Source organism: Cylas formicarius, unplaced genomic scaffold, assembly GCF_029955315.1.
Source record: "Cylas formicarius isolate icCylForm1 unplaced genomic scaffold, icCylForm1.1 PGA_scaffold_2__14_contigs__length_35257938, whole genome shotgun sequence".
Classification (NCBI taxonomy): domain Eukaryota; kingdom Metazoa; phylum Arthropoda; class Insecta; order Coleoptera; family Brentidae; genus Cylas; species Cylas formicarius.
This window is the reverse complement of record NW_026844319.1, coordinates 14,066,911-14,085,405: the sequence shown is the minus strand read 5'-3', so window position 1 is coordinate 14,085,405 and position 18,495 is coordinate 14,066,911. Positions and strand designations below refer to the sequence as shown.

Sequence of the window (18,495 nt, the reverse complement as noted above, 5' to 3'; positions counted from 1 at the left end):
TAAATGTGTTATCAAAATGACATGATAAAGGTGCATGCTCTAAGTTTTAACTTAGCAATAAAAAAGTACGTTTCTCCACAATTGCAAATATTTGAAAAACAATGCCAAACAGACATCAAAATGAAGTAGTAAAAATAACGACCTCATCATACAAAACGCTGATAAGACAGTCTTTAAAGTTACGAAAATACGGATTAGGAAAGGATTGATCGGGCGTGTGTTGTGTGATGCATCGAGTCCCGCTCAATGATTTGGTATTAGTTACATTACTATATAATATAAATTTAATAGAATAAATTAATTGATTCGCCCAGTCAAATAACGCAAGTAACTTTTCTTAATTTTGCAAATGTAGTTCGTAATGGGCGAGTATCATTTGTTGATTTGCCCAGCATAGTGAAAAAAGTAATAACAAAGTAAGCTATCCGTGACTCTTACGTTAACCTTATAACTGATTTGAATTGTATTGTGGTTTTGCGGTTCTGCACCTGAAATACTGTCGGTATATGATTCCTGACACATTATTCTGTTTTGATAAGTTTAAAAACATGCACGTTGATGTTTGTGTTTATTTAGGTGTTGATTAGCTTTGCTCTGGAATGAGAAGGCAAGTATCATTTCCATTTAAACTCGATTTCAGAAGTTGTTTCCTTGTAGATTACGCAAAACAAAGGTTTTTTTTCTCTTTTGTGCTTGTCTGACATGTGTAGTGTCTGTACTCTATGGTGAATATTTGGTTTACTATCTAAATTCTACAAAATGGCTTCCAGTCAGTTGCAAAAACCAGCAGGAATGTGTGAGGATATTATTTGTAGCTGATCCTCAGATTATTGGTAATTGGAATGAAGTGTTTCATCCCATCACGCCTTTCAGTATTTATGATAGTGACAGGTAAGCTATCCTTAAGGTTTTTCAGTTTTAATGGCGAAACTGAATTCACTTTTAAATAGATTTTGTCTCAAACATATATATAATTTACACATTTAAAATCACTATTGTTCTTTAAGGTATCTAAAAAAGACTTTCAAGTATGCCCAGGCCTTTGTCAAACCAGATGTTATTGCATTTTTGGGTGACTTGATGGATGAGGCCCATATAGCAAGTGATGAAGATTTCTACAGCTACATTCGAAGAATATTTAACATATTTCTAGATGGTTCTGATCTTTCAAAAAATGTCAAGGTAATATGCCATTTTAGTTGTGGTGGCGGTAATGATAGGAACCAATTCACGCATAATCAAAAGGCCATGAAACGTAAAAGTATGAGTTATCACATGAAGGATATATATCTGGTTGCATGGCCTTCATATTATCAAATATATTATTTTCATATCTAAAATATAGTACCAATATGTAGAATAGGTAAAAATGGTCTAGCAATTCACAGAGAGGTGGTGCATAGATATTTAAAAAAATATATTTTGTTTTTAAGTGAATCATGTGAAGAACATATTTGTAATTTATAATAGTAATATAAAATTTATCATTATATTTTTCAATGTTATCCCTTAGTAAAATAATTAGAATTCAATTTCATGGGGTTGAAATTGAAGCTTACATATCCTGAAATGAATAAGAATTGAATTTTTAACTTGGAAGCCCATTAAAGATCCCACTTATCGAAAACTATTTCAGTAAGACTTACCTTTGTGTTTTACTTTGAACAAATAATTTTTTTTTTTCATCGTCTTAATACATTTTTTCCTCAAAGGTTTCTGTTTGTGTTAATGTGAAAATTGTAATTTTTGGAACTGGGCAAGGGTTTACCATAATTATTTCAAAATAAGATTGTAACATTCAAAACATAAGTTTTTAGAATTATGATATTGTTAATTTATTATATTATCTCACACACATAAAAGATTATGTAAATACTAATTCTGAGACTAGGAACAAGGACTAAACTATTCACACCTTTTTACTAATACTGTTCTTTTTAATTTTTCGCTTTTTCAGTATCAAATAATTAGACCAAAACACACGTATAGCCCTGTGGCGACCACCATTAATTCTTCTTTTTGTGACAACTCACACTGACTGTTTACAGTCTGTATTTTTCTCGTAGTGTTCTAGAGGTCACGTTGATTCGCATGCGCACTTTAGAAAATGGCATTAGCGAAGCATAATGGCTTAAATTTAGTTAGCTGTGATTTTCTATTGACTGATACTAACTATATGCTCTAATGATAAAAATTATGTAAATGAAATAAGTGTAAAAATTTTTAACTCATCATCATGATCTTATAATTGGTAAATAGTATAGATCTACTTCCGCAACATCTTACTGTTTCCGAATTAGTTCCTAATCCATACCGTCAACATTAATTTTATTACAATGCAGCTCCTGAAAAAAGAAACTTTTAGCACATCTGGATTCCGGGTGACAATGACATTGGTGGGGAGGACACAAAAGTGACCCCAAAAAAATTGCAAAGATTTGAGCGAGCTTTTTCGCAGCCAAGCATAACAGTTGTTAAAAATGTAACTTTTTTTAAAATCAATCGGTTGACATCCATAATTCCAGTTTACAAAAAGGAAAGGGACTTTTATAATGTCCGCGAAATTTTTGTTGGTCTGAGTCATGTGCCTTTGATGTTTAAACCGTCTCCCTTTGTCGATAAAGTGAGTATTATTAGACATTACTATATGATTTATTGTCAAGTGCCGTCACGCAGATTTATTAAATATGTTATTTGATGACATTACTCTAACCTTCAGGCGCGTCTGTGGAGGGGGGGATAAAAACAAGGGTAGGGGAGAAAAAGATGTAGAAAGAGAAAGAGAGAGAAGCTTTGCTGTAATTATTTATTAAATTTTGAATGAGTGAATGAAGTGGGCACAATCAGGGTTCTTTTGTAATATAGCAAATGAATTTTTTTGAAGATGTCCGGAATAAAGGCACCAATGAAAATACATTTCATTTATTTTTTTAAGAATATTTGAGGAATTTGAAATTCTATAATGAAGCGGTAACAACTAGAACCAATGTTCCCTTACCTCCCACTGAATGCATGTTACTAATTATGTATATGGCTTCACACCGAAAATGTAGGAACATTTTAGGAACTTGAACTTTTTTATTCATTTTTTTTTTCTATTTTAGATCCACTGTATAATAATATGTAACATGTAACACTGTATGATAACACACAGTATTAGGTTTGTAATATGATAAAAATAATATTTAATGGTGTCTCAATTACCTAAGTATTAATATTTGTTTTAAAGGAAGCACTCTGGGACCTATAGTCTTATTCCACAAAGGTGTGGAGTAATATAACCTCATTAGGCATGCAAATGGGCTATAGAGTGACCCAACGAATACTTAAGCAAATTGGATCAATTTTTGCGTTTTGCTTATCCGGTAGCGGACTCGTAAAAAGGAAAAAACTTTATTTTAATTAGAATAAGAAATGTGCATTATCTACAGGGTACTTGTTTCTATTTTGCACAATACCTACAGCTTAATGTTGAAAAAATTTAAATTCAAAAAATGTAGTTTGGTAATTATAGCTTATTTTCAATTTTCAAGAATATAATATATAATCTTTAGACGTTTTTCCAATTTTAAGTGAAATGACTAAAACTTAAATAAAATTTGTATAGCGTTCGATTCCCGTAACATTCATTTATTTATTACTGTTAATTAACTATAAACTTATTAAGAACTTATTTATTGTCACGATGGCGTATTCAGAAGAAGAAAAAGCTAATATTGTCATATTTGCAAATAAATGAATATAAACGGGCCTGTAGACTTAAATTCGATGCAATTTTTTAAAAATAAAATATAAAACATTTTATTTAATTACAACCGATGACCAATACAGGAGTCTAGGGGTGTGGAAGCTGGATAAGGTATTACGGTTGGAACAATATAAACTTATGCATAGAATTTTAAATAAAACTCAAAAAACATTTAAAAATAATTCACTGTAGAAATATCCACGCACACCATCCCAAGACACAAAATTATATTTTTATTTACTTTATTACTTATATTACTATTTATCAGGTTCCAACACATATAATCAACTTCCTGATTTGTATAGCGACTAAAATCATTTGTCTTAAATTGTTTATACCAGAAAGCCTTATATTAGATTAGAGATATAGATTAAGTCATGCTCTTAAAATCAGGAAGACTATGCCATCTTGATAGATTTGCAACTAAGTTTTTTCTATTCTATAATTACCAAGATAAATACTCCTCATTTTCTGTATTTGGTATTTAGTTTTTTTTTATAACTCTTCAAGATTTGATTGTACGCATGATGCAAAATATAAGCAAACAGCTGTGTATTATATATTAAATATTATACAAGTTTTCTAGTTATCAACGGAATACTGTCATCTTGTTCCAGTTCCATCAATATCTTATCTATATCTACACTTTTGATGTCCTTATCAAGGACTTTTGCTGGTCTGCCTAGAGTTTTCTTGGGACGGTCCACTTGACCTGCTCGCATTCTTTCCAACTCCAGTCATGCAGGAACATCAGATGGTAGTTCCATGTAATGTAATGTAAATTTACAATGACATGGCTCATTAAACAGGGTGGTCAACTTAAATGTTATATTGTTAAGTTCAGATAAAGTGCCATGATAGTTTCGGATAAATTCCCTATCTCTATCAGTTTTTGAGACCTACACCCCTCGAATCGTTTCTAAATTAGAGTGACACCAATTTGCATACAATAGAATAATGAATTTAACAATAATTATACACGATTATAATTATGGGGATGGGCAGATTATTGAGACATTAATTATTCCAGGATCAAGCAAATAAAAACCTATATAGCAAGAATAATAAATCTACCATTTGCAATACAATTTTATTTGTAAATTTTAGTCATCATGTTCCGAGTAGTCATGCTGAACTATAGTCGTTGGAGTCCAGAGAAACAATAAGGGTCTCTACAGTGTTTTCTAGCAGGTTCTCAGTTTCATATTTCAACATATTCGACGCACTTACTCTATTTTTCATAATCCGCGGTCTTTAATATCTCTTGGAAGAGGGTTTCAGCTTCCCTCATTTTAAAAGAGGTGTCTCTATTCATTTTCTATTAAAAGTGATTTTGTTTTGAGTTTTTTTGTGGGGAAAATTAATTTTCTTCAGAGTTTTCCACAATATCTTCGTTGGTGCAAGGTAGACATTTCTTTGCTTAAGTAAAACAAGTGTATTATTTTTCTGATGAAAGTATTTTCATCTTCATTTACTACAGTTTATTTTCTTCCTGTACTTCTCTTTGGCGATTGGGCCGCGAATTGCTTTGAACTCATCGACAATAAATAATTTTCTCATTTTTGGAAAGCGGAGTTTTACTAATCCGTTTTTCAGCAATAAATTCAGAGACACTAGCCATTTTCTAGAACGAACTTTTCCAACGACTGCTGGAAAGTAACTATAATTCTAATTTTAAACATTAGACGATAGGTAGGTCAACTACATGTTGTATATGTGCCACTCCCGGGACTATTGACAATCATCATGGACATGCCCATGGAATAGCTAAAATCACTAAGTTTTACAGTTCATTAATACTTTATAACTCTCTCCCATTAAGTAACAGAACATTGTAAATAATGGTGGGTTATTGTCTACGGCCGTATTATGGGCTCCGAAACCACAAAACACAGTCGCTCTACATCTTAAAGTAAAATATGGCTATAGGAAAAAGCACTGCTTAGAGTTAGTTAATATTTTAATGTCAACGAATTTCATAGGTAATCAACAAAATGTTGCCTCACGTTTTGTTCACCGCTCACGAACACAAATCAATGATAATCAAAACGGACGCTTTACTCCGACAGGACTTTCACATTACGCCGGTAACTCCAGAAAATACGAAGATTTTCCAATTTACCCTAGGGTCGACTGATATGTACGAAATTATGGTGCCGACATGTTCTTACCGGATGGGCACCACAAAAATCGGCTTCGGCTATGCTGCAATCGGTGAGTGTTTAAATTTACGTTTGGAACAAATCGAGTCGGTTTCTTTTTGCAGAACGCAACGAATTGAAATTTACAATACTGTGGTCCCCATCTCGTTTTGAGGTGCTCGCCGTTTATCTATTTCTATTCATATTTTTTACGCTGGCTGCGTTTTGCATTAAATGCTGCCCTAAAATCTAATCGCTTCTTGTTGCAATAAATCAAGATTTGTATATTTTTCAATTTCACTGTAAAATAATAAAAATACTTCAAAAAAGCCTATTGAATATTTATTTTAAAACATATAATCCAGAAATGTAGAAATTGTTAAAAAGGTATGGCGCCATATATTCATTTTAATCACAGTTTACAGACTACTTACTACTACTATTTACAGACACTACTGTGAGATTCCTTCATATATAGGATATCTGATAAGTATTTCATAACACAGAACTTCTTTAGTTTAATTTAAACTTCGTGGTACTTTCCTTAAGTTTCACTGTTTGTATTAAACAATTTCTTAGACATCTTGATTAATTCAAATTCAAAAAATTTAAAAGATGTGTAATGTTTAGTAATAGCGAGTTTGAAAAACGAAAAGATCGTCCTTTCGAAATCGGTATTGAGAATTATGTCTTACATTTTCAAAGGTTTTATTTTTTAAATTTAATTCTATATCGATTGAGTTTTCCTGTAACTATATTCCAGAGTTATCTTGCTATTTGACATGTTTTTGGTTTTATTTACGCCAATGTAAAGTGCAGTTTTGACTTTGGAACGTAATAACTAAAGAAACTTGCAACACATTAAGCAACAATACGGTAAACGAAACCGTTACAGTTAAATTAATAAGAGTTAAACTAAAAGTGCGTTTTTAAAATTCTTCAAGGAAAACATTAAGGAATCTACCATGAAATCCAAAAACGATATAGTATACCGAGATACTCTGTACATTAGAAAGTACAACACACAAATACAACTTTTGTTTTCAAAAATTTTCGATAAAATAAACTCGTAAAGAGATATAGTCGGTGCGATTAGTGACAGCATAAAATAGGTTGTTCATCTTGCTTCCACTTATCAACGTATGTTGTTCTGCCCTAAATGTCGATCTGATCAATGCAAGACAGCCGTCACAAACGATCACCATTATTACTTGGGAGTAAGAGAAACAGAATCAATGTACTGGCATTTATTAATTTAACTAGTACGCCAATACTCAGAGATGGGTTAATGTATTTTCTATATAATAGATCAGGGTGATATGCGAATATTTAAGTAGGTGAATCTACATGAAATTATTATAACGGCAATCCTAACACTTGATGACCCAATTCAATAATTATTTCGTCTGTAGTATATGGCAAGTTTGTTTTGTAATTTTTGACCATTTTAAACAACTCGTATATTATATACCATTTTCTGGGTAATTTATCCACTTACTGTGAAGCCAATTGATAATTTCCTCTTTTCTTGTCGATGCATTTGGTACACTTTCACTAAGTCTAGAATAATATCGTGCATTATCCATAATAATTAAGGACGGCCTTTAAAGTTTCGGCAGAAGTTTTTCAAAAATACCGTTTTGTTTCCCATAATTGGTGCTATCTCTGTCGAGTGTAAGACACCGGGGCGTAATAGACAGAAATAGAACAGTTCCTGGTAAATGAGTGGGTTTTGCCATTAGTAGTAGTAGTAGTACTGGAAGCAGGTAAAATACTGAGACATCTTCTCGTTTGGTTTTATGACCGACTATGCCATCGCAAATCCTACCGACTATATAAAGGAATGTTCAGTAGTAAACCAGCCTGCATAACCTGAATCATTCCAGGTCAAGTCCGCCGTTACCTACCTTCATTTCCACAGTGCTGTTGCCTCATCTGATGCATGCATTACAAAACGATGCAGACATTTATAGTTTTTTCCAAAATATGTAACACATAAGAGCTGCTTTACATACAAAGCGTTTACCTTTAATTTTATTTTTTTTACTGAGTAGACCATGGGGAAGACCATATAGCTACTAGATTTATAGCGGCCCTGTCTGCTTGTCGATAATTCAGTGTGTGGAAATCGCTGTTTATAAAGAAAATGGCGCAAAGTGCAGGTTGGTGGGTAAAATGTAGAGGCATGCGCGGAAAATCATTACCTTCTCTACGAAAATATCAATTAATACAGCGGCGCATCAAAACTGTCATATTTTGGGTTAACATGACCCATATCAGAAGAAAGAGAAGCTAGAAATTAAAATAATAATAAGTGCACGACCGTTTGACAACTAAGTATATTAGCAAATGGACACTTCTTTTTTCCTACTCCTACAAAATTAAATTAAAGATAATTGCTTTTTTGTTGAAATCCTCTGTGTTACATATTTTATAAAAGCACATAAAGGACCTAATAACATTATTAAAGAACGTACAGGGTGTTCCATTAAAAAACACTCAACTTCAGATTATGCCACTACATAACAAAGAACTATCCAGATCAGTTTCTCTTCGATAACCAAACAACAACCAAAGGCTGTTTAAAAATGATTTTTTTTTCAAATCACCCTGAAGATTAGGTCCTATTATCATCAACAAATACAGGAGCTACTGGACAACAGTAAACTTCTAGCAGTTTTAATAGGTATGAATTTATTAATTTTAAACAATATAATCACATATCAATATCTTACTAATAATATCAGTCAAAGATATACTAAGATTCTCAATTAAGGAAAATAATTATGTTAATAGGTAAAATAATCACGTATTACTTAATGTTGAAAAACTATACATAAATAAACCAGATTTTTTTAACCCATTTGCAGCCGCCCTTGAGTCATCAAAAAAGAAATTCAATTTTTAACTGGAAAACGCTATAGTGTTTTTAGATTCGCCCTAATGTGAACTATCCACTAACATGAACTGCAAAATATTTCCATTGGTACTCTGCAGTGTGACAAACCACCTATTGTGTGAACAAGTCTTTTAGACTTAATAATATGCATATAACTTCCACTCATATAAGATGTAAATGAATTAAACATAAAGAAACTTGACTTAATCAAATGTCACTGTCGGTATCTTCGCCACACCCTTGTTTCTTTATTCCTGTAATAACATCGACATAAGGTGAAGGTTCACAGTTTCAATTTATTTTTAAAATAATATTCTTACTTCCTTACTTGCGTCGTAGTCACTTGTACTGTGTTCTGATTTACTTTTTCGACTTTCTGAAAAGTGGGAGTGAAAGTAAACGGAGTACCAATCTCGAATATCAGATATGCAGCTGACATTGTCCTGGTTGCTGATATTGAAAAACTTCAACAGATGTGTACCCGTTTATATGACAGCAGCAACCAATACGGGATAAACACACAACAAAAATCAAATTAATGATAATCAACGGGAAAAAAACGATTATAAGAAAACGATGAAACTCAGATTAATAATCAAACTGTAGAAAGAGTAACACAGTATAAATATCTGGAAAGTTGGATACACACAGATTTCAATTAGGAGACAAAGATACTTTAGAAAATTCTTAGAAATCGGGACCGACGCTTATTAAAAGTGCTTGGACAGACAGGGTAACCAATGAAGAAATATTAAGAAGAGTTCATACAGACCGAGAGCTGTTTACAACTATTAAAAGAAGACAGATACCATTTTGCTGCAACTAATTTTTTTCGCCAGATAGAAGAGATTCATTGTTGACTAATTTTGATACACAGTCCGAGTAGTTTGAACAATCTCATTAATATGAACGCGGTAAAAATGTTTTGTGTCCATTAACGCGAGTACAGTGCATTTTCATTATTAATTCAAAATGGCAACATGATCCTCTGTGGATATAATTTTATTAAGTTTCATAGCCCGCAAGGCGACCAAGGGTGCTGTGACAATAAATCTATAAATGTACGTGCTCTTTCCAAATTTTTGATCCTTGGCCACAAAAGGGTTATAATTACAAACCAAACACAAAAAAGAAAATTCGAAACTGAAACCGTGCTTCCGGAAACGGCAAGTCGCATCTATATCCCCTAAATAGAAAAGAAAGTGTCGTGTTTGTACAGATAAATGGCGAATGCGACCCACAACGCGGTACCCCAAAGGTTCATAAACAGGTAAGCGGCGTGTGTCTCCGCGGTGGGAATCCATCCAAACGGAAAAGTATTCTTAAAAATCTCGTGCCCCACGTAAAGCACGATGGCGTTCATTCCCGGGTAAAAGAAAGGCCGACCGCCCCATTTTTTCCATATGTCGACGGTCATGAAAAGAAAAGCCTCGATTATGAACGCCATACCCCCGGTTACTAAGGCGAACGACAAAGACCAAAGCTGTTTGTTCAAAGGAATCGGGCCGCCGTTCTTCGAAAAGCTACACAAGCTTCCGCCCAGCAAGTTCTGCAAAACGCGCGAGAATACAAAGATAATTTTAATTTTGGGCGGTGTTTTTTTTTCACTTACCGCCGCCACGCCCCAAACGATCCATCGGATCATTTTCGCTTTGACGTTCTGATAGGTTACTAGGGTCCTGCCGGCTTGGACTCCCATATAGACCGTCAGGATTGCGGTCAAAGTACCTTGGATACCTAAAAGGCAGCATGCGAGATACTGTATATCGCGTGTCAACCAATATTTTTTCTCTATTGATAGTGATTTAGTAATAAAATTATTTCTATCTTTTAAATATACTAAATCAACTACTGCTAACATTCAAAATACTAATAACAATGAGATTTGAAATGTTACAGAAGACCGGCTGTCCCAGTAAGAGCAACTATGTATGGTAGTAGAGAGGTTAGTCTTAGAAACTTAAAAAAAATACAAAAAAACTCGGTTCCTACAAAAATTTCCCATATAACAATGGTTAAAGTTAAAGATGAGACAAATTGAAATATTTTTTTAAAAACCTTTTTGGCCATAATGTAAGGGCAACTATGTACGGCAGCAGAGACATTGGTCCTAATAACTTAAAAAAAAATAGTGGTAAACCGGCCAAGAGAAAGTGCTGAAAATTATTTTCCAGTTTTTCAAATAGCCACCAACTGTTGTCTTCAATTTTAAAACTTGGTTCCTACAAAAATTTCCAATATATGTTATATAATAACCATATAACAATAGTTAAAACCAGTACCATTTTAAAAATGAGACAAATTCAAATAATTTTTGCCTTTGGACATATGGACAATTATTTAAATAAATATTCAAACACTTCCACCACTTTCAGCAACACCAATGTGTCCCAACCTTAAAACAATATGCACTTTATCTATGGTTAACAGATGTTTTTGTAGAAACCTAGTTTTAAAATTCAGGAATTCAGAATCTCGAAAATAAAAATAATTTAGGTAAAAGGTAATATTTCGATAGACCAAATTTACTGCGTCCTGACAAAACTAACTAAAAATAATTTCGGCTTATTTATTTTTTTGTTAGTTATCTAAAGCATGGCAGCAATTTGTTTTGTTTGACAGAGGTCCAGCAAGGATAGATTTCTGTTATTTTAGTTAACAGGGTCTATGTGGTGGAGGCATGTGTCTGCCTAGTTTTGTTTACCCAGTTACTGCAGCTGTGTTGTTGCCTGGTTAGTTTAGATGGTTAGTTTATTAGAGAGAGTTTATTGGAGAGGTGTGTGTCGCCAAAGCTAGAGGCATAGTGTTGCCTAGTTTGGTTTACCCAGTAAGAGGAGTCTTCCTGGAGGTGTGTTGTTGGCTGGTTAGGTTTACATGAAGGTAAACAGTGTGACCAGATGAGGTGTGTGTCGCCGAAGGTGGTGATCCCAAAAGCATTGGGTTGATGGTGGTGGAACCGAATTGCAATGTTCTTGATAGCTGATGCTTTCATAGGTTTGCCAAATGATATTACATTGCAAGTTGCAAGTAAGATAATTTTGATTTCCTAGTAAAAGTTTTTGTATATTGGTTAATGTTAATTAAAATAATTGCATCACGTTTTTATTTTTCTTGGTTAGTCAGGATGGACGAGTGAAGGTAAAGCTTTCGAGGTCCAGATGACCACCAGGTTCCCGAGGGCGTGCAGTGACTAGTCAGTATGACCGTGTCGGCGCCCTTAGCTTTGAGTAGTCGATGTTTTCCAATATTTCGTTTTGAGTGTTTGGAATGTTTATTTTTGACTAGTATTATTTATCGGTCTAACCTAAATAGTTATAATTCTGTCATTCGTAATATTGTGGACCCATGGGAACCAACTTTGGTATTTGTCCGAAGTGAAAGGAACGGGACCTGGTGAAGATAGTCTGGCTTTATAGAAGCACCAGAGAGATTTTGAGTAGCTCCGATAGTTTATATTTTATTATATTATTTCGATTATTTCTTACGATCTCCGAAATATATATTTTTTCAAATTTACCGTACCTTGTCGCCCTTACTGGGACACTCGGTATAAAACACAATTTGGAATTATTGTTTTCAAATTTCAATTATTTGATTTCGTTCCTACGGCAGAAATGTGGTTTTATTTATTGTTAGGAAGTTCATTATATTAAACACTTTGGGACGTAAATAATAAATATGCATTTGACATTTTGAGTGTCTGGAATTTAATAGTACAATATTGTTTATTGCGGCATTTTTTTCACCCTCTGGAAATACTCACTCTTTCGGACACCTTTCAGTTTTGAATAACATAACTTTAATGTATGTTAGCGCCACTTGAAATATATGTGTCATTCCCTGAAATTCTTACTCATTTGGTACGCCAAAATTGACTAACTGTTTTAAGTTAACCTGTCTGCCGGTTTTAGTCAATCACTGTAATTATGACAGTAGTGCATGAAAAGGTATTAAGTATTAAATTTAAAACTTAAACTTATATTTACTTTCAGTAAGTCATTATATTAGGAGAGATTAAATTCGCCTAACTAAAAAATACATACTTTAAGAAAATCATAGAATGAACAAATGGGAACGAAACAAAATAACCAAATACAAAAATATAAAAGGAAATGACTGATAATATGGTTTACTATTTATTGGCGCATAGTGCGCTTTTATGATACCTTAATTTACAAAGATCCTTTTTTTTAGCCTGACACATCTTATATTGGCTTTAGCTTTGTCCATTTTGGAGGTATTTAACTTCAAAGCTCGCAAGGCGTTAGAAAGCGTCAACAGATTCCTTGGTAATGGATTAGTTTAATCAAAATGAAGAATGTGAGGAATAAAATTGCGTAGGTAAGTAACGGGTTATATTAGGAGTAGGGCTAACAGGGGTTAAATAGATGAGGTAATATACAACAAATTGAAGGTACCCCTCTATAGGCACATAGTTTTACATAATTATTATTAAAATTAATTAAACAAAAATCAGGTAGAGAAAACGCCACCGTACACAATGGACAGTATATTTTTATTCGCCGTCCATTAAAGAAAAGCCTTTTTGTAAAAAAAACTCCGAACAGATGTAGTTTAAGGCAATCAAAAAATCGAGGTACAACTTCAGGCTTTAACTTCACCTTGTCCTTTTTTCATTGTTGTTATGCACATATAATTTTCTATATTTTGTTTTATCTAAAATAGTAGTCAGCTCAAATTTACTAAATTGATCAATATTTGATATGAAAGACAAAATTCCAAAGCAAAAAGTTTCAAACTCACTTTCAGATCAGAAGGGACCCTTATTCATAGTTTTCACTCGACCATTTCTCGAAGTATGGGGATAATTTGGAACCAAACAATGGCTATTAGGCACTTTCTGCCTACTCATTTTAAATTATTACACTCATACACAACTCATATACTTATCATTTTGCATGGACGTTGTCGCCGAATGCGATGAAGGGAATGTCGTCACAGCGAGGCCACGCCTTGTTTTCACGTCGCCTAAGTTCTTTAATTCATTTAAGAGCTTTAACGGTTTACAAAAGAATTGATATTTTGTAACGTACCAAATGTAGAGTTACATATTTCACTTTTACGGATTTTGACTAATTGGCATATATACTTTTATCTTAAAATTACACATCCTGTATGTTTCTAAAAACAGTTTTTTAGAATTCAAATCTATGACTGATGATAATTGGCCAGAAACAAAATTCGACTTTAATATTAAACTTCAGTTTTTCCACCACATTTCCAGAAATTTTATAACTTTTGCCTTAAGCTTACAACTCAACTCACCTTCGGGATCGAAAAAAACTTTGTTCTCGTATAATTTCTGGCAATCGGGATGTTGGTACATGTGATTCCCGAATGTAAGTCTATCGATGTAGCCTGCGACGCCGCCAGTGCAGTTGAAATGTTTGCCGTGATCCTCGAGGCCGCCCGGGCCCAAATACCCCCTGCCGCAACCTGGCACGTCGACCAGGAAAGTTATACAGGTATGAACGGCCACCAGACCGATCACGAAGCACCACTGAGGCCACGCGCGACCGATGTCCGATATCCAAGAGACATTCTAAAAAAATTTATCAGTTTTAATGATTGCCTTACAAAAATATTGATTACTTATACATCGATTTCCGTCCGCTTGGTAAAGATAACTTCGATGATTCCTATCACAAGGTAACACAGACCGAGCCGTTGTAAAACGCCTGGAAAACGCAGTTGAGCGACAGATTGTCCGTTATTGCTTATGTCGTGACTAGAGTTAATGACGATACCCAAAAATACGAGAATTGCGCATCGTTTGAATATGTGAAAAAGCAGCTGCCTTCTGGGTACTGCTCTACGTAATTTGTTTTGCATGGATATGGCCAACGATATTCCCATTAACCAACCGAACCTGCAAAAACCATTCAACGGTTCAGTTAATTGTGTTGTTGTTTAAGTTTAATCATAAAAAAAAGTTATGGTTCGATGAAAAAAATCAGAAACTTTCTTTGAAAAAAAGAGACAAATTTTATCAAAGACCGAGGCTTATTGGGAAAGAAGTACATTGGAAGAATTACAGAGAAGGCAGAACTGAAGCGGCAAGTTATGGTAAGAAGATATGAGAAAGCATGAAAAAGCTTTAGGTCACCCAAAAATATTTTAAATCAAAGAAGTTTACTTCTTTGATTTAAAAGAACAAGTAAGAATAAGGAAGCAGAGTTGCAGCCGTGTTGAGTGAGTTCCAGGTAAAGAGAGAGATGACCCAAACAACACCTTTAAAGAAATTAAAAAGTAGAACTTTCTTGAAACAGTATCAACCGAAACAAATCTATTGAGCAGAGTGAAATCCCGGATTATGTAAAAAAAAAGTTTCGAGATTTTATTTAAACAACAGTTGATCAAACAACAACATCAAACAAACATTCAGCTAGCAGTATCCAAAAAGAAGGAACGACAATTTAATTAGAAGAAAAATATGGCATTGCTGGTAATGCTAAAAAGTGGTTTGCGAGTTATCAGTCAAAATTTATAATTGCTTTCAATATTGAATATTGAATATGAATATCGTCCTACTATATATGTAACTGAAAAATATAGAGATTTTTTTCAAAATCGTGCAATAAGGGCAATATGAAAAGTAAATAGGTATGCTAATGTTATGTTATATGACAGATAAAATTACTTTTGTAAATGTTATCCATAGGTATAATAATAAAACACTCACAGTAAAATATACATTTCACAAGTTAACAAGATATAAACTGATATTTAAAACATAATGCACTACCAGCATAATGTTTTAAAAGAAAATTATATACACATGTAAAGTTATCAATAGAATAATGAATGGGTGAGCAATTAAGAAGGATACTATCACTAGAAGCAATTGAAGTGTGGAAATGCCAAAGGGTCTATGCGCAAAATTACATTTTTGAGATAATCAAGGAAAACTGTTTAAATTTTCAATAATAGTTATTTCTTATATAGGGCAAATGCAGGTTTCTCAGTTATTAGGATAGGCTCATATTCCTTTTCTTAGGGCATGTGGCGGTACAAGTACACTCTTCAATTGTCACAAAGACTTGGGGGAAAAAACTTATCACTAAAGCGGGCAAGAAAAAACTATAGAAATAATTTTTAAGTTTTTGCGGAGTATACTTATATCACAGCTAACTAAAATAAACACCGTTTTAAAGTTGGGATAGGTAAATTCGATTCTTTATTGTTTTCCAAAGCACACTTAGATTTTAAAAAATTCGAATTTCGAATGAATGTTGATTTTTGTTTTCACTAGCGTATTAGATTCTTACTTGGTTATTTTTCTTTGTAATAAAAGTCATATCCTTGCAGTTTTTTCATAAATGTCGCAAAACGATGTCTGGTGGCGACACAAACAATCTAAATCAATCTGCTCAGTTTGACATAAGTTATTCACATTTATTATCGAAAATGTTCCAACACTTTCCCTTAAGAGATACAGCAAAAACCAATTAACAAAAAATAGGATTAAAATTCAAGAAAGATTACGCGCGGACGCGGGGCACATTAAAGTTACTATACCATTGTGTCTATACACTTGATTTATAGCAAATTTACTAATAATAAAATAATTCATTTAGTAGATAAGTTCAACAGTTCAATAAATTTATCTCTTGATGACTCATGCAGAAAGCGGATGCTGGCATCTTTTTATGCAAACAAAACAAATGACTTAAATTTACTGCAACCTAAACATCTATGTATGTTACTAACCAACAGGTATAAATCAACTCACCAAGGAAATACTAAATCAGCTACTGTAATCCCATTCCAACTTGAGTGTTGAAAAAACCAATAGTGTCCTCCTCCATAGTTGACAAATATCATAATGATTATGCATAACCCACGGAATACATCAATAGACTTAATCCTGTGAGAGTGCTTTTTGACTGAAGGAGGCCTTTCAATCACTAATGGAGCACTCGCTGACCATCCTAAATCCTTTTCAAGTTCTGAACTTCGGGCCAATAGTTCTTTTAGTCTGCTGCTACTTTTATATATACATTTTACCATATACCATGCAGTACCAAAGCAAAATAATGCGACGAATGCCATTAAAATCGCTACAAAAATATAATTGCACAAAAAGCACAATTTGAGTTAGGGTGTTAAGAATTTGATCTACTTTTCGGCCAAAGATAAATTAATTCCCACTTGTGGCTAATCTATTTAATAGGATTAATATCATGTTCATTTTCGGTCAATAACACCTGACTTTTGGAATCCACCTTGCAAATACTTTATGTGAAAAGTAAAGCGCATATGAAATTAATACCAATTTTGAATTAAAATAATGGGATGTAGATCAGCAAGTAGATCTTTACCATTACATTTGGGAAAGTCACTTACGCAAATAAGCATTATCCGCTGGTTCCTCAATATATATTTTGGAGCACTGGTCGGATATATTCCAACCATACCGATAATGTTCATACAAAGTCTCCTTATTCCTACACATCGTTGCATTATTGACCACATAGCAAAAATTAAAAGGAGACCTAGTGTTTACAGGTATCGAAGTATGACTTAATGGTTTTAGCGTCGTCAGGTTTTGAAAATCACATTCGTGACACTCCTCATATTGTCCGGATATGTATACGCTATCATTCAATTTGTTATAAATATCAATGCATGCAACGTCGTACATTAATTCCGTTTTTTTTTCAAGGCACTGGTTTGTGTTCTTGAACAACATATTTAATATCGTTGATATAAATCAAATCTCTTACTTGCACAAATGGCACAAACCAAGCAAACACTCAACTTTTGGCTTTTACACACCTAAAATTTTTGTTTTATATACAAAGACTTTTCACAGATCATATATGTAATTATAAAAAGACTTAATCACAGATCATTGTTGCATTTACTTTCAGTCAAAGAATATTATGCAGATAGGTTATTATGACTAACCGTTTTCTAGAATTCAAAACCTCCATGGTGTCGGTAATAGAAATTTGCCCTGAACTCGAAATGTGAAGCTATAAAAGTCAAAAAAAAGCATCAAAAGTTTAATTATTTGAGACCTGTGAACAAATTTATTACTGAATTTGTAGTATTCTGTGCTCTAACTTCTATGGTCACATGACGGGTAAACATGAATAGAGATGGGTAACATTTCATTTAATGAATAGGGATTCTATAGAGTGGTTATGGCTATGATATTGCTGCAAACAGATACCATATTTATAGATTTTATTCTTATTCAGTTTGATTTAGTTTAGACCGTCTTAAGATACCCACTTACTTATACCAGATGTCCCAGAATGGATACTGGAATTCTAAAATATTAATAATTCGTAATGGGTTTGTACTGCGTGTCCCCGTAAGGGCGACAAGTTACGGTATTAGGGACACGGGTAGTCCTAAACATTAGAAAGCAATATTAAGTAAATCGGCCAAGAGAGAATGAGAAAAGTTCGTATCTTCAAAAATGCTTAACGCATTTTATTAATGTTGGGGTCATTGAAAGGGACTTCTTATATGTAATCAATTTATTTATAAACTAACTTTTCAATTTACCTATAAAAATAATCAACGTCAATGCAGCAAAGTTAATACGGTTTTAACTTGTTTAAAAAAGGTTTAGTTGATACAATTCAAAAGTTATTTAAGTTATTTATTCGGTTTTAAGATTTTATAACCATATTAACTTAGCAACTTTGACGATTTCTATAGGTCCATCTGAG

The 18,495-nt window shown here is 33.3% G+C and overlaps 2 protein-coding genes across 4 annotated transcripts; one reads left to right on the top strand and one right to left on the bottom strand.

Annotated features, from left to right (window-relative positions):
* The first annotated feature begins 443 nt into the window (after positions 1-443).
* On the top strand, positions 444-6,218 carry LOC132697898 (uncharacterized). Of its 2 annotated transcripts, XM_060663641.1 has the most exons (6): positions 444-607; positions 658-891; positions 1,008-1,182; positions 2,366-2,623; positions 5,731-5,962; positions 6,015-6,218. In XM_060663641.1, exons 1-6 carry the CDS (start codon positions 600-602, stop codon positions 6,140-6,142), a joined length of 1,035 nt encoding a protein of 344 aa, XP_060519624.1. In that variant the 5' UTR covers positions 444-599; the 3' UTR covers positions 6,143-6,218. The 2 variants fall into 2 exon arrangements, with proteins under 2 accessions (XP_060519624.1, XP_060519626.1); XM_060663643.1 differs by lacking the exon at positions 2,366-2,623.
* A 2,348-nt stretch (positions 6,219-8,566) lies between these two features.
* On the bottom strand, positions 8,567-17,658 carry LOC132697897 (heparan-alpha-glucosaminide N-acetyltransferase-like). Of its 2 annotated transcripts, XR_009618319.1 has the most exons (7): positions 17,156-17,658; positions 16,542-16,869; positions 14,408-14,678; positions 14,075-14,351; positions 10,401-10,525; positions 9,109-10,337; positions 8,567-9,042 (listed from the first exon to the last, which is right to left on the bottom strand). XR_009618319.1 is itself a non-coding variant. In XM_060663640.1 (6 exons), the coding sequence occupies exons 1-6, from the start codon at positions 17,499-17,501 to the stop codon at positions 9,975-9,977; spliced, it is 1,710 nt and encodes a 569-aa protein (XP_060519623.1). In that variant the 5' UTR covers positions 17,502-17,658; the 3' UTR covers positions 8,567-9,974. The 2 variants fall into 2 exon arrangements, 1 of the variants encoding a protein (XP_060519623.1); XM_060663640.1 differs by having other exon boundaries at positions 8,567-10,337.
* Between the last annotated feature and the right edge of the window lie 837 nt (positions 17,659-18,495).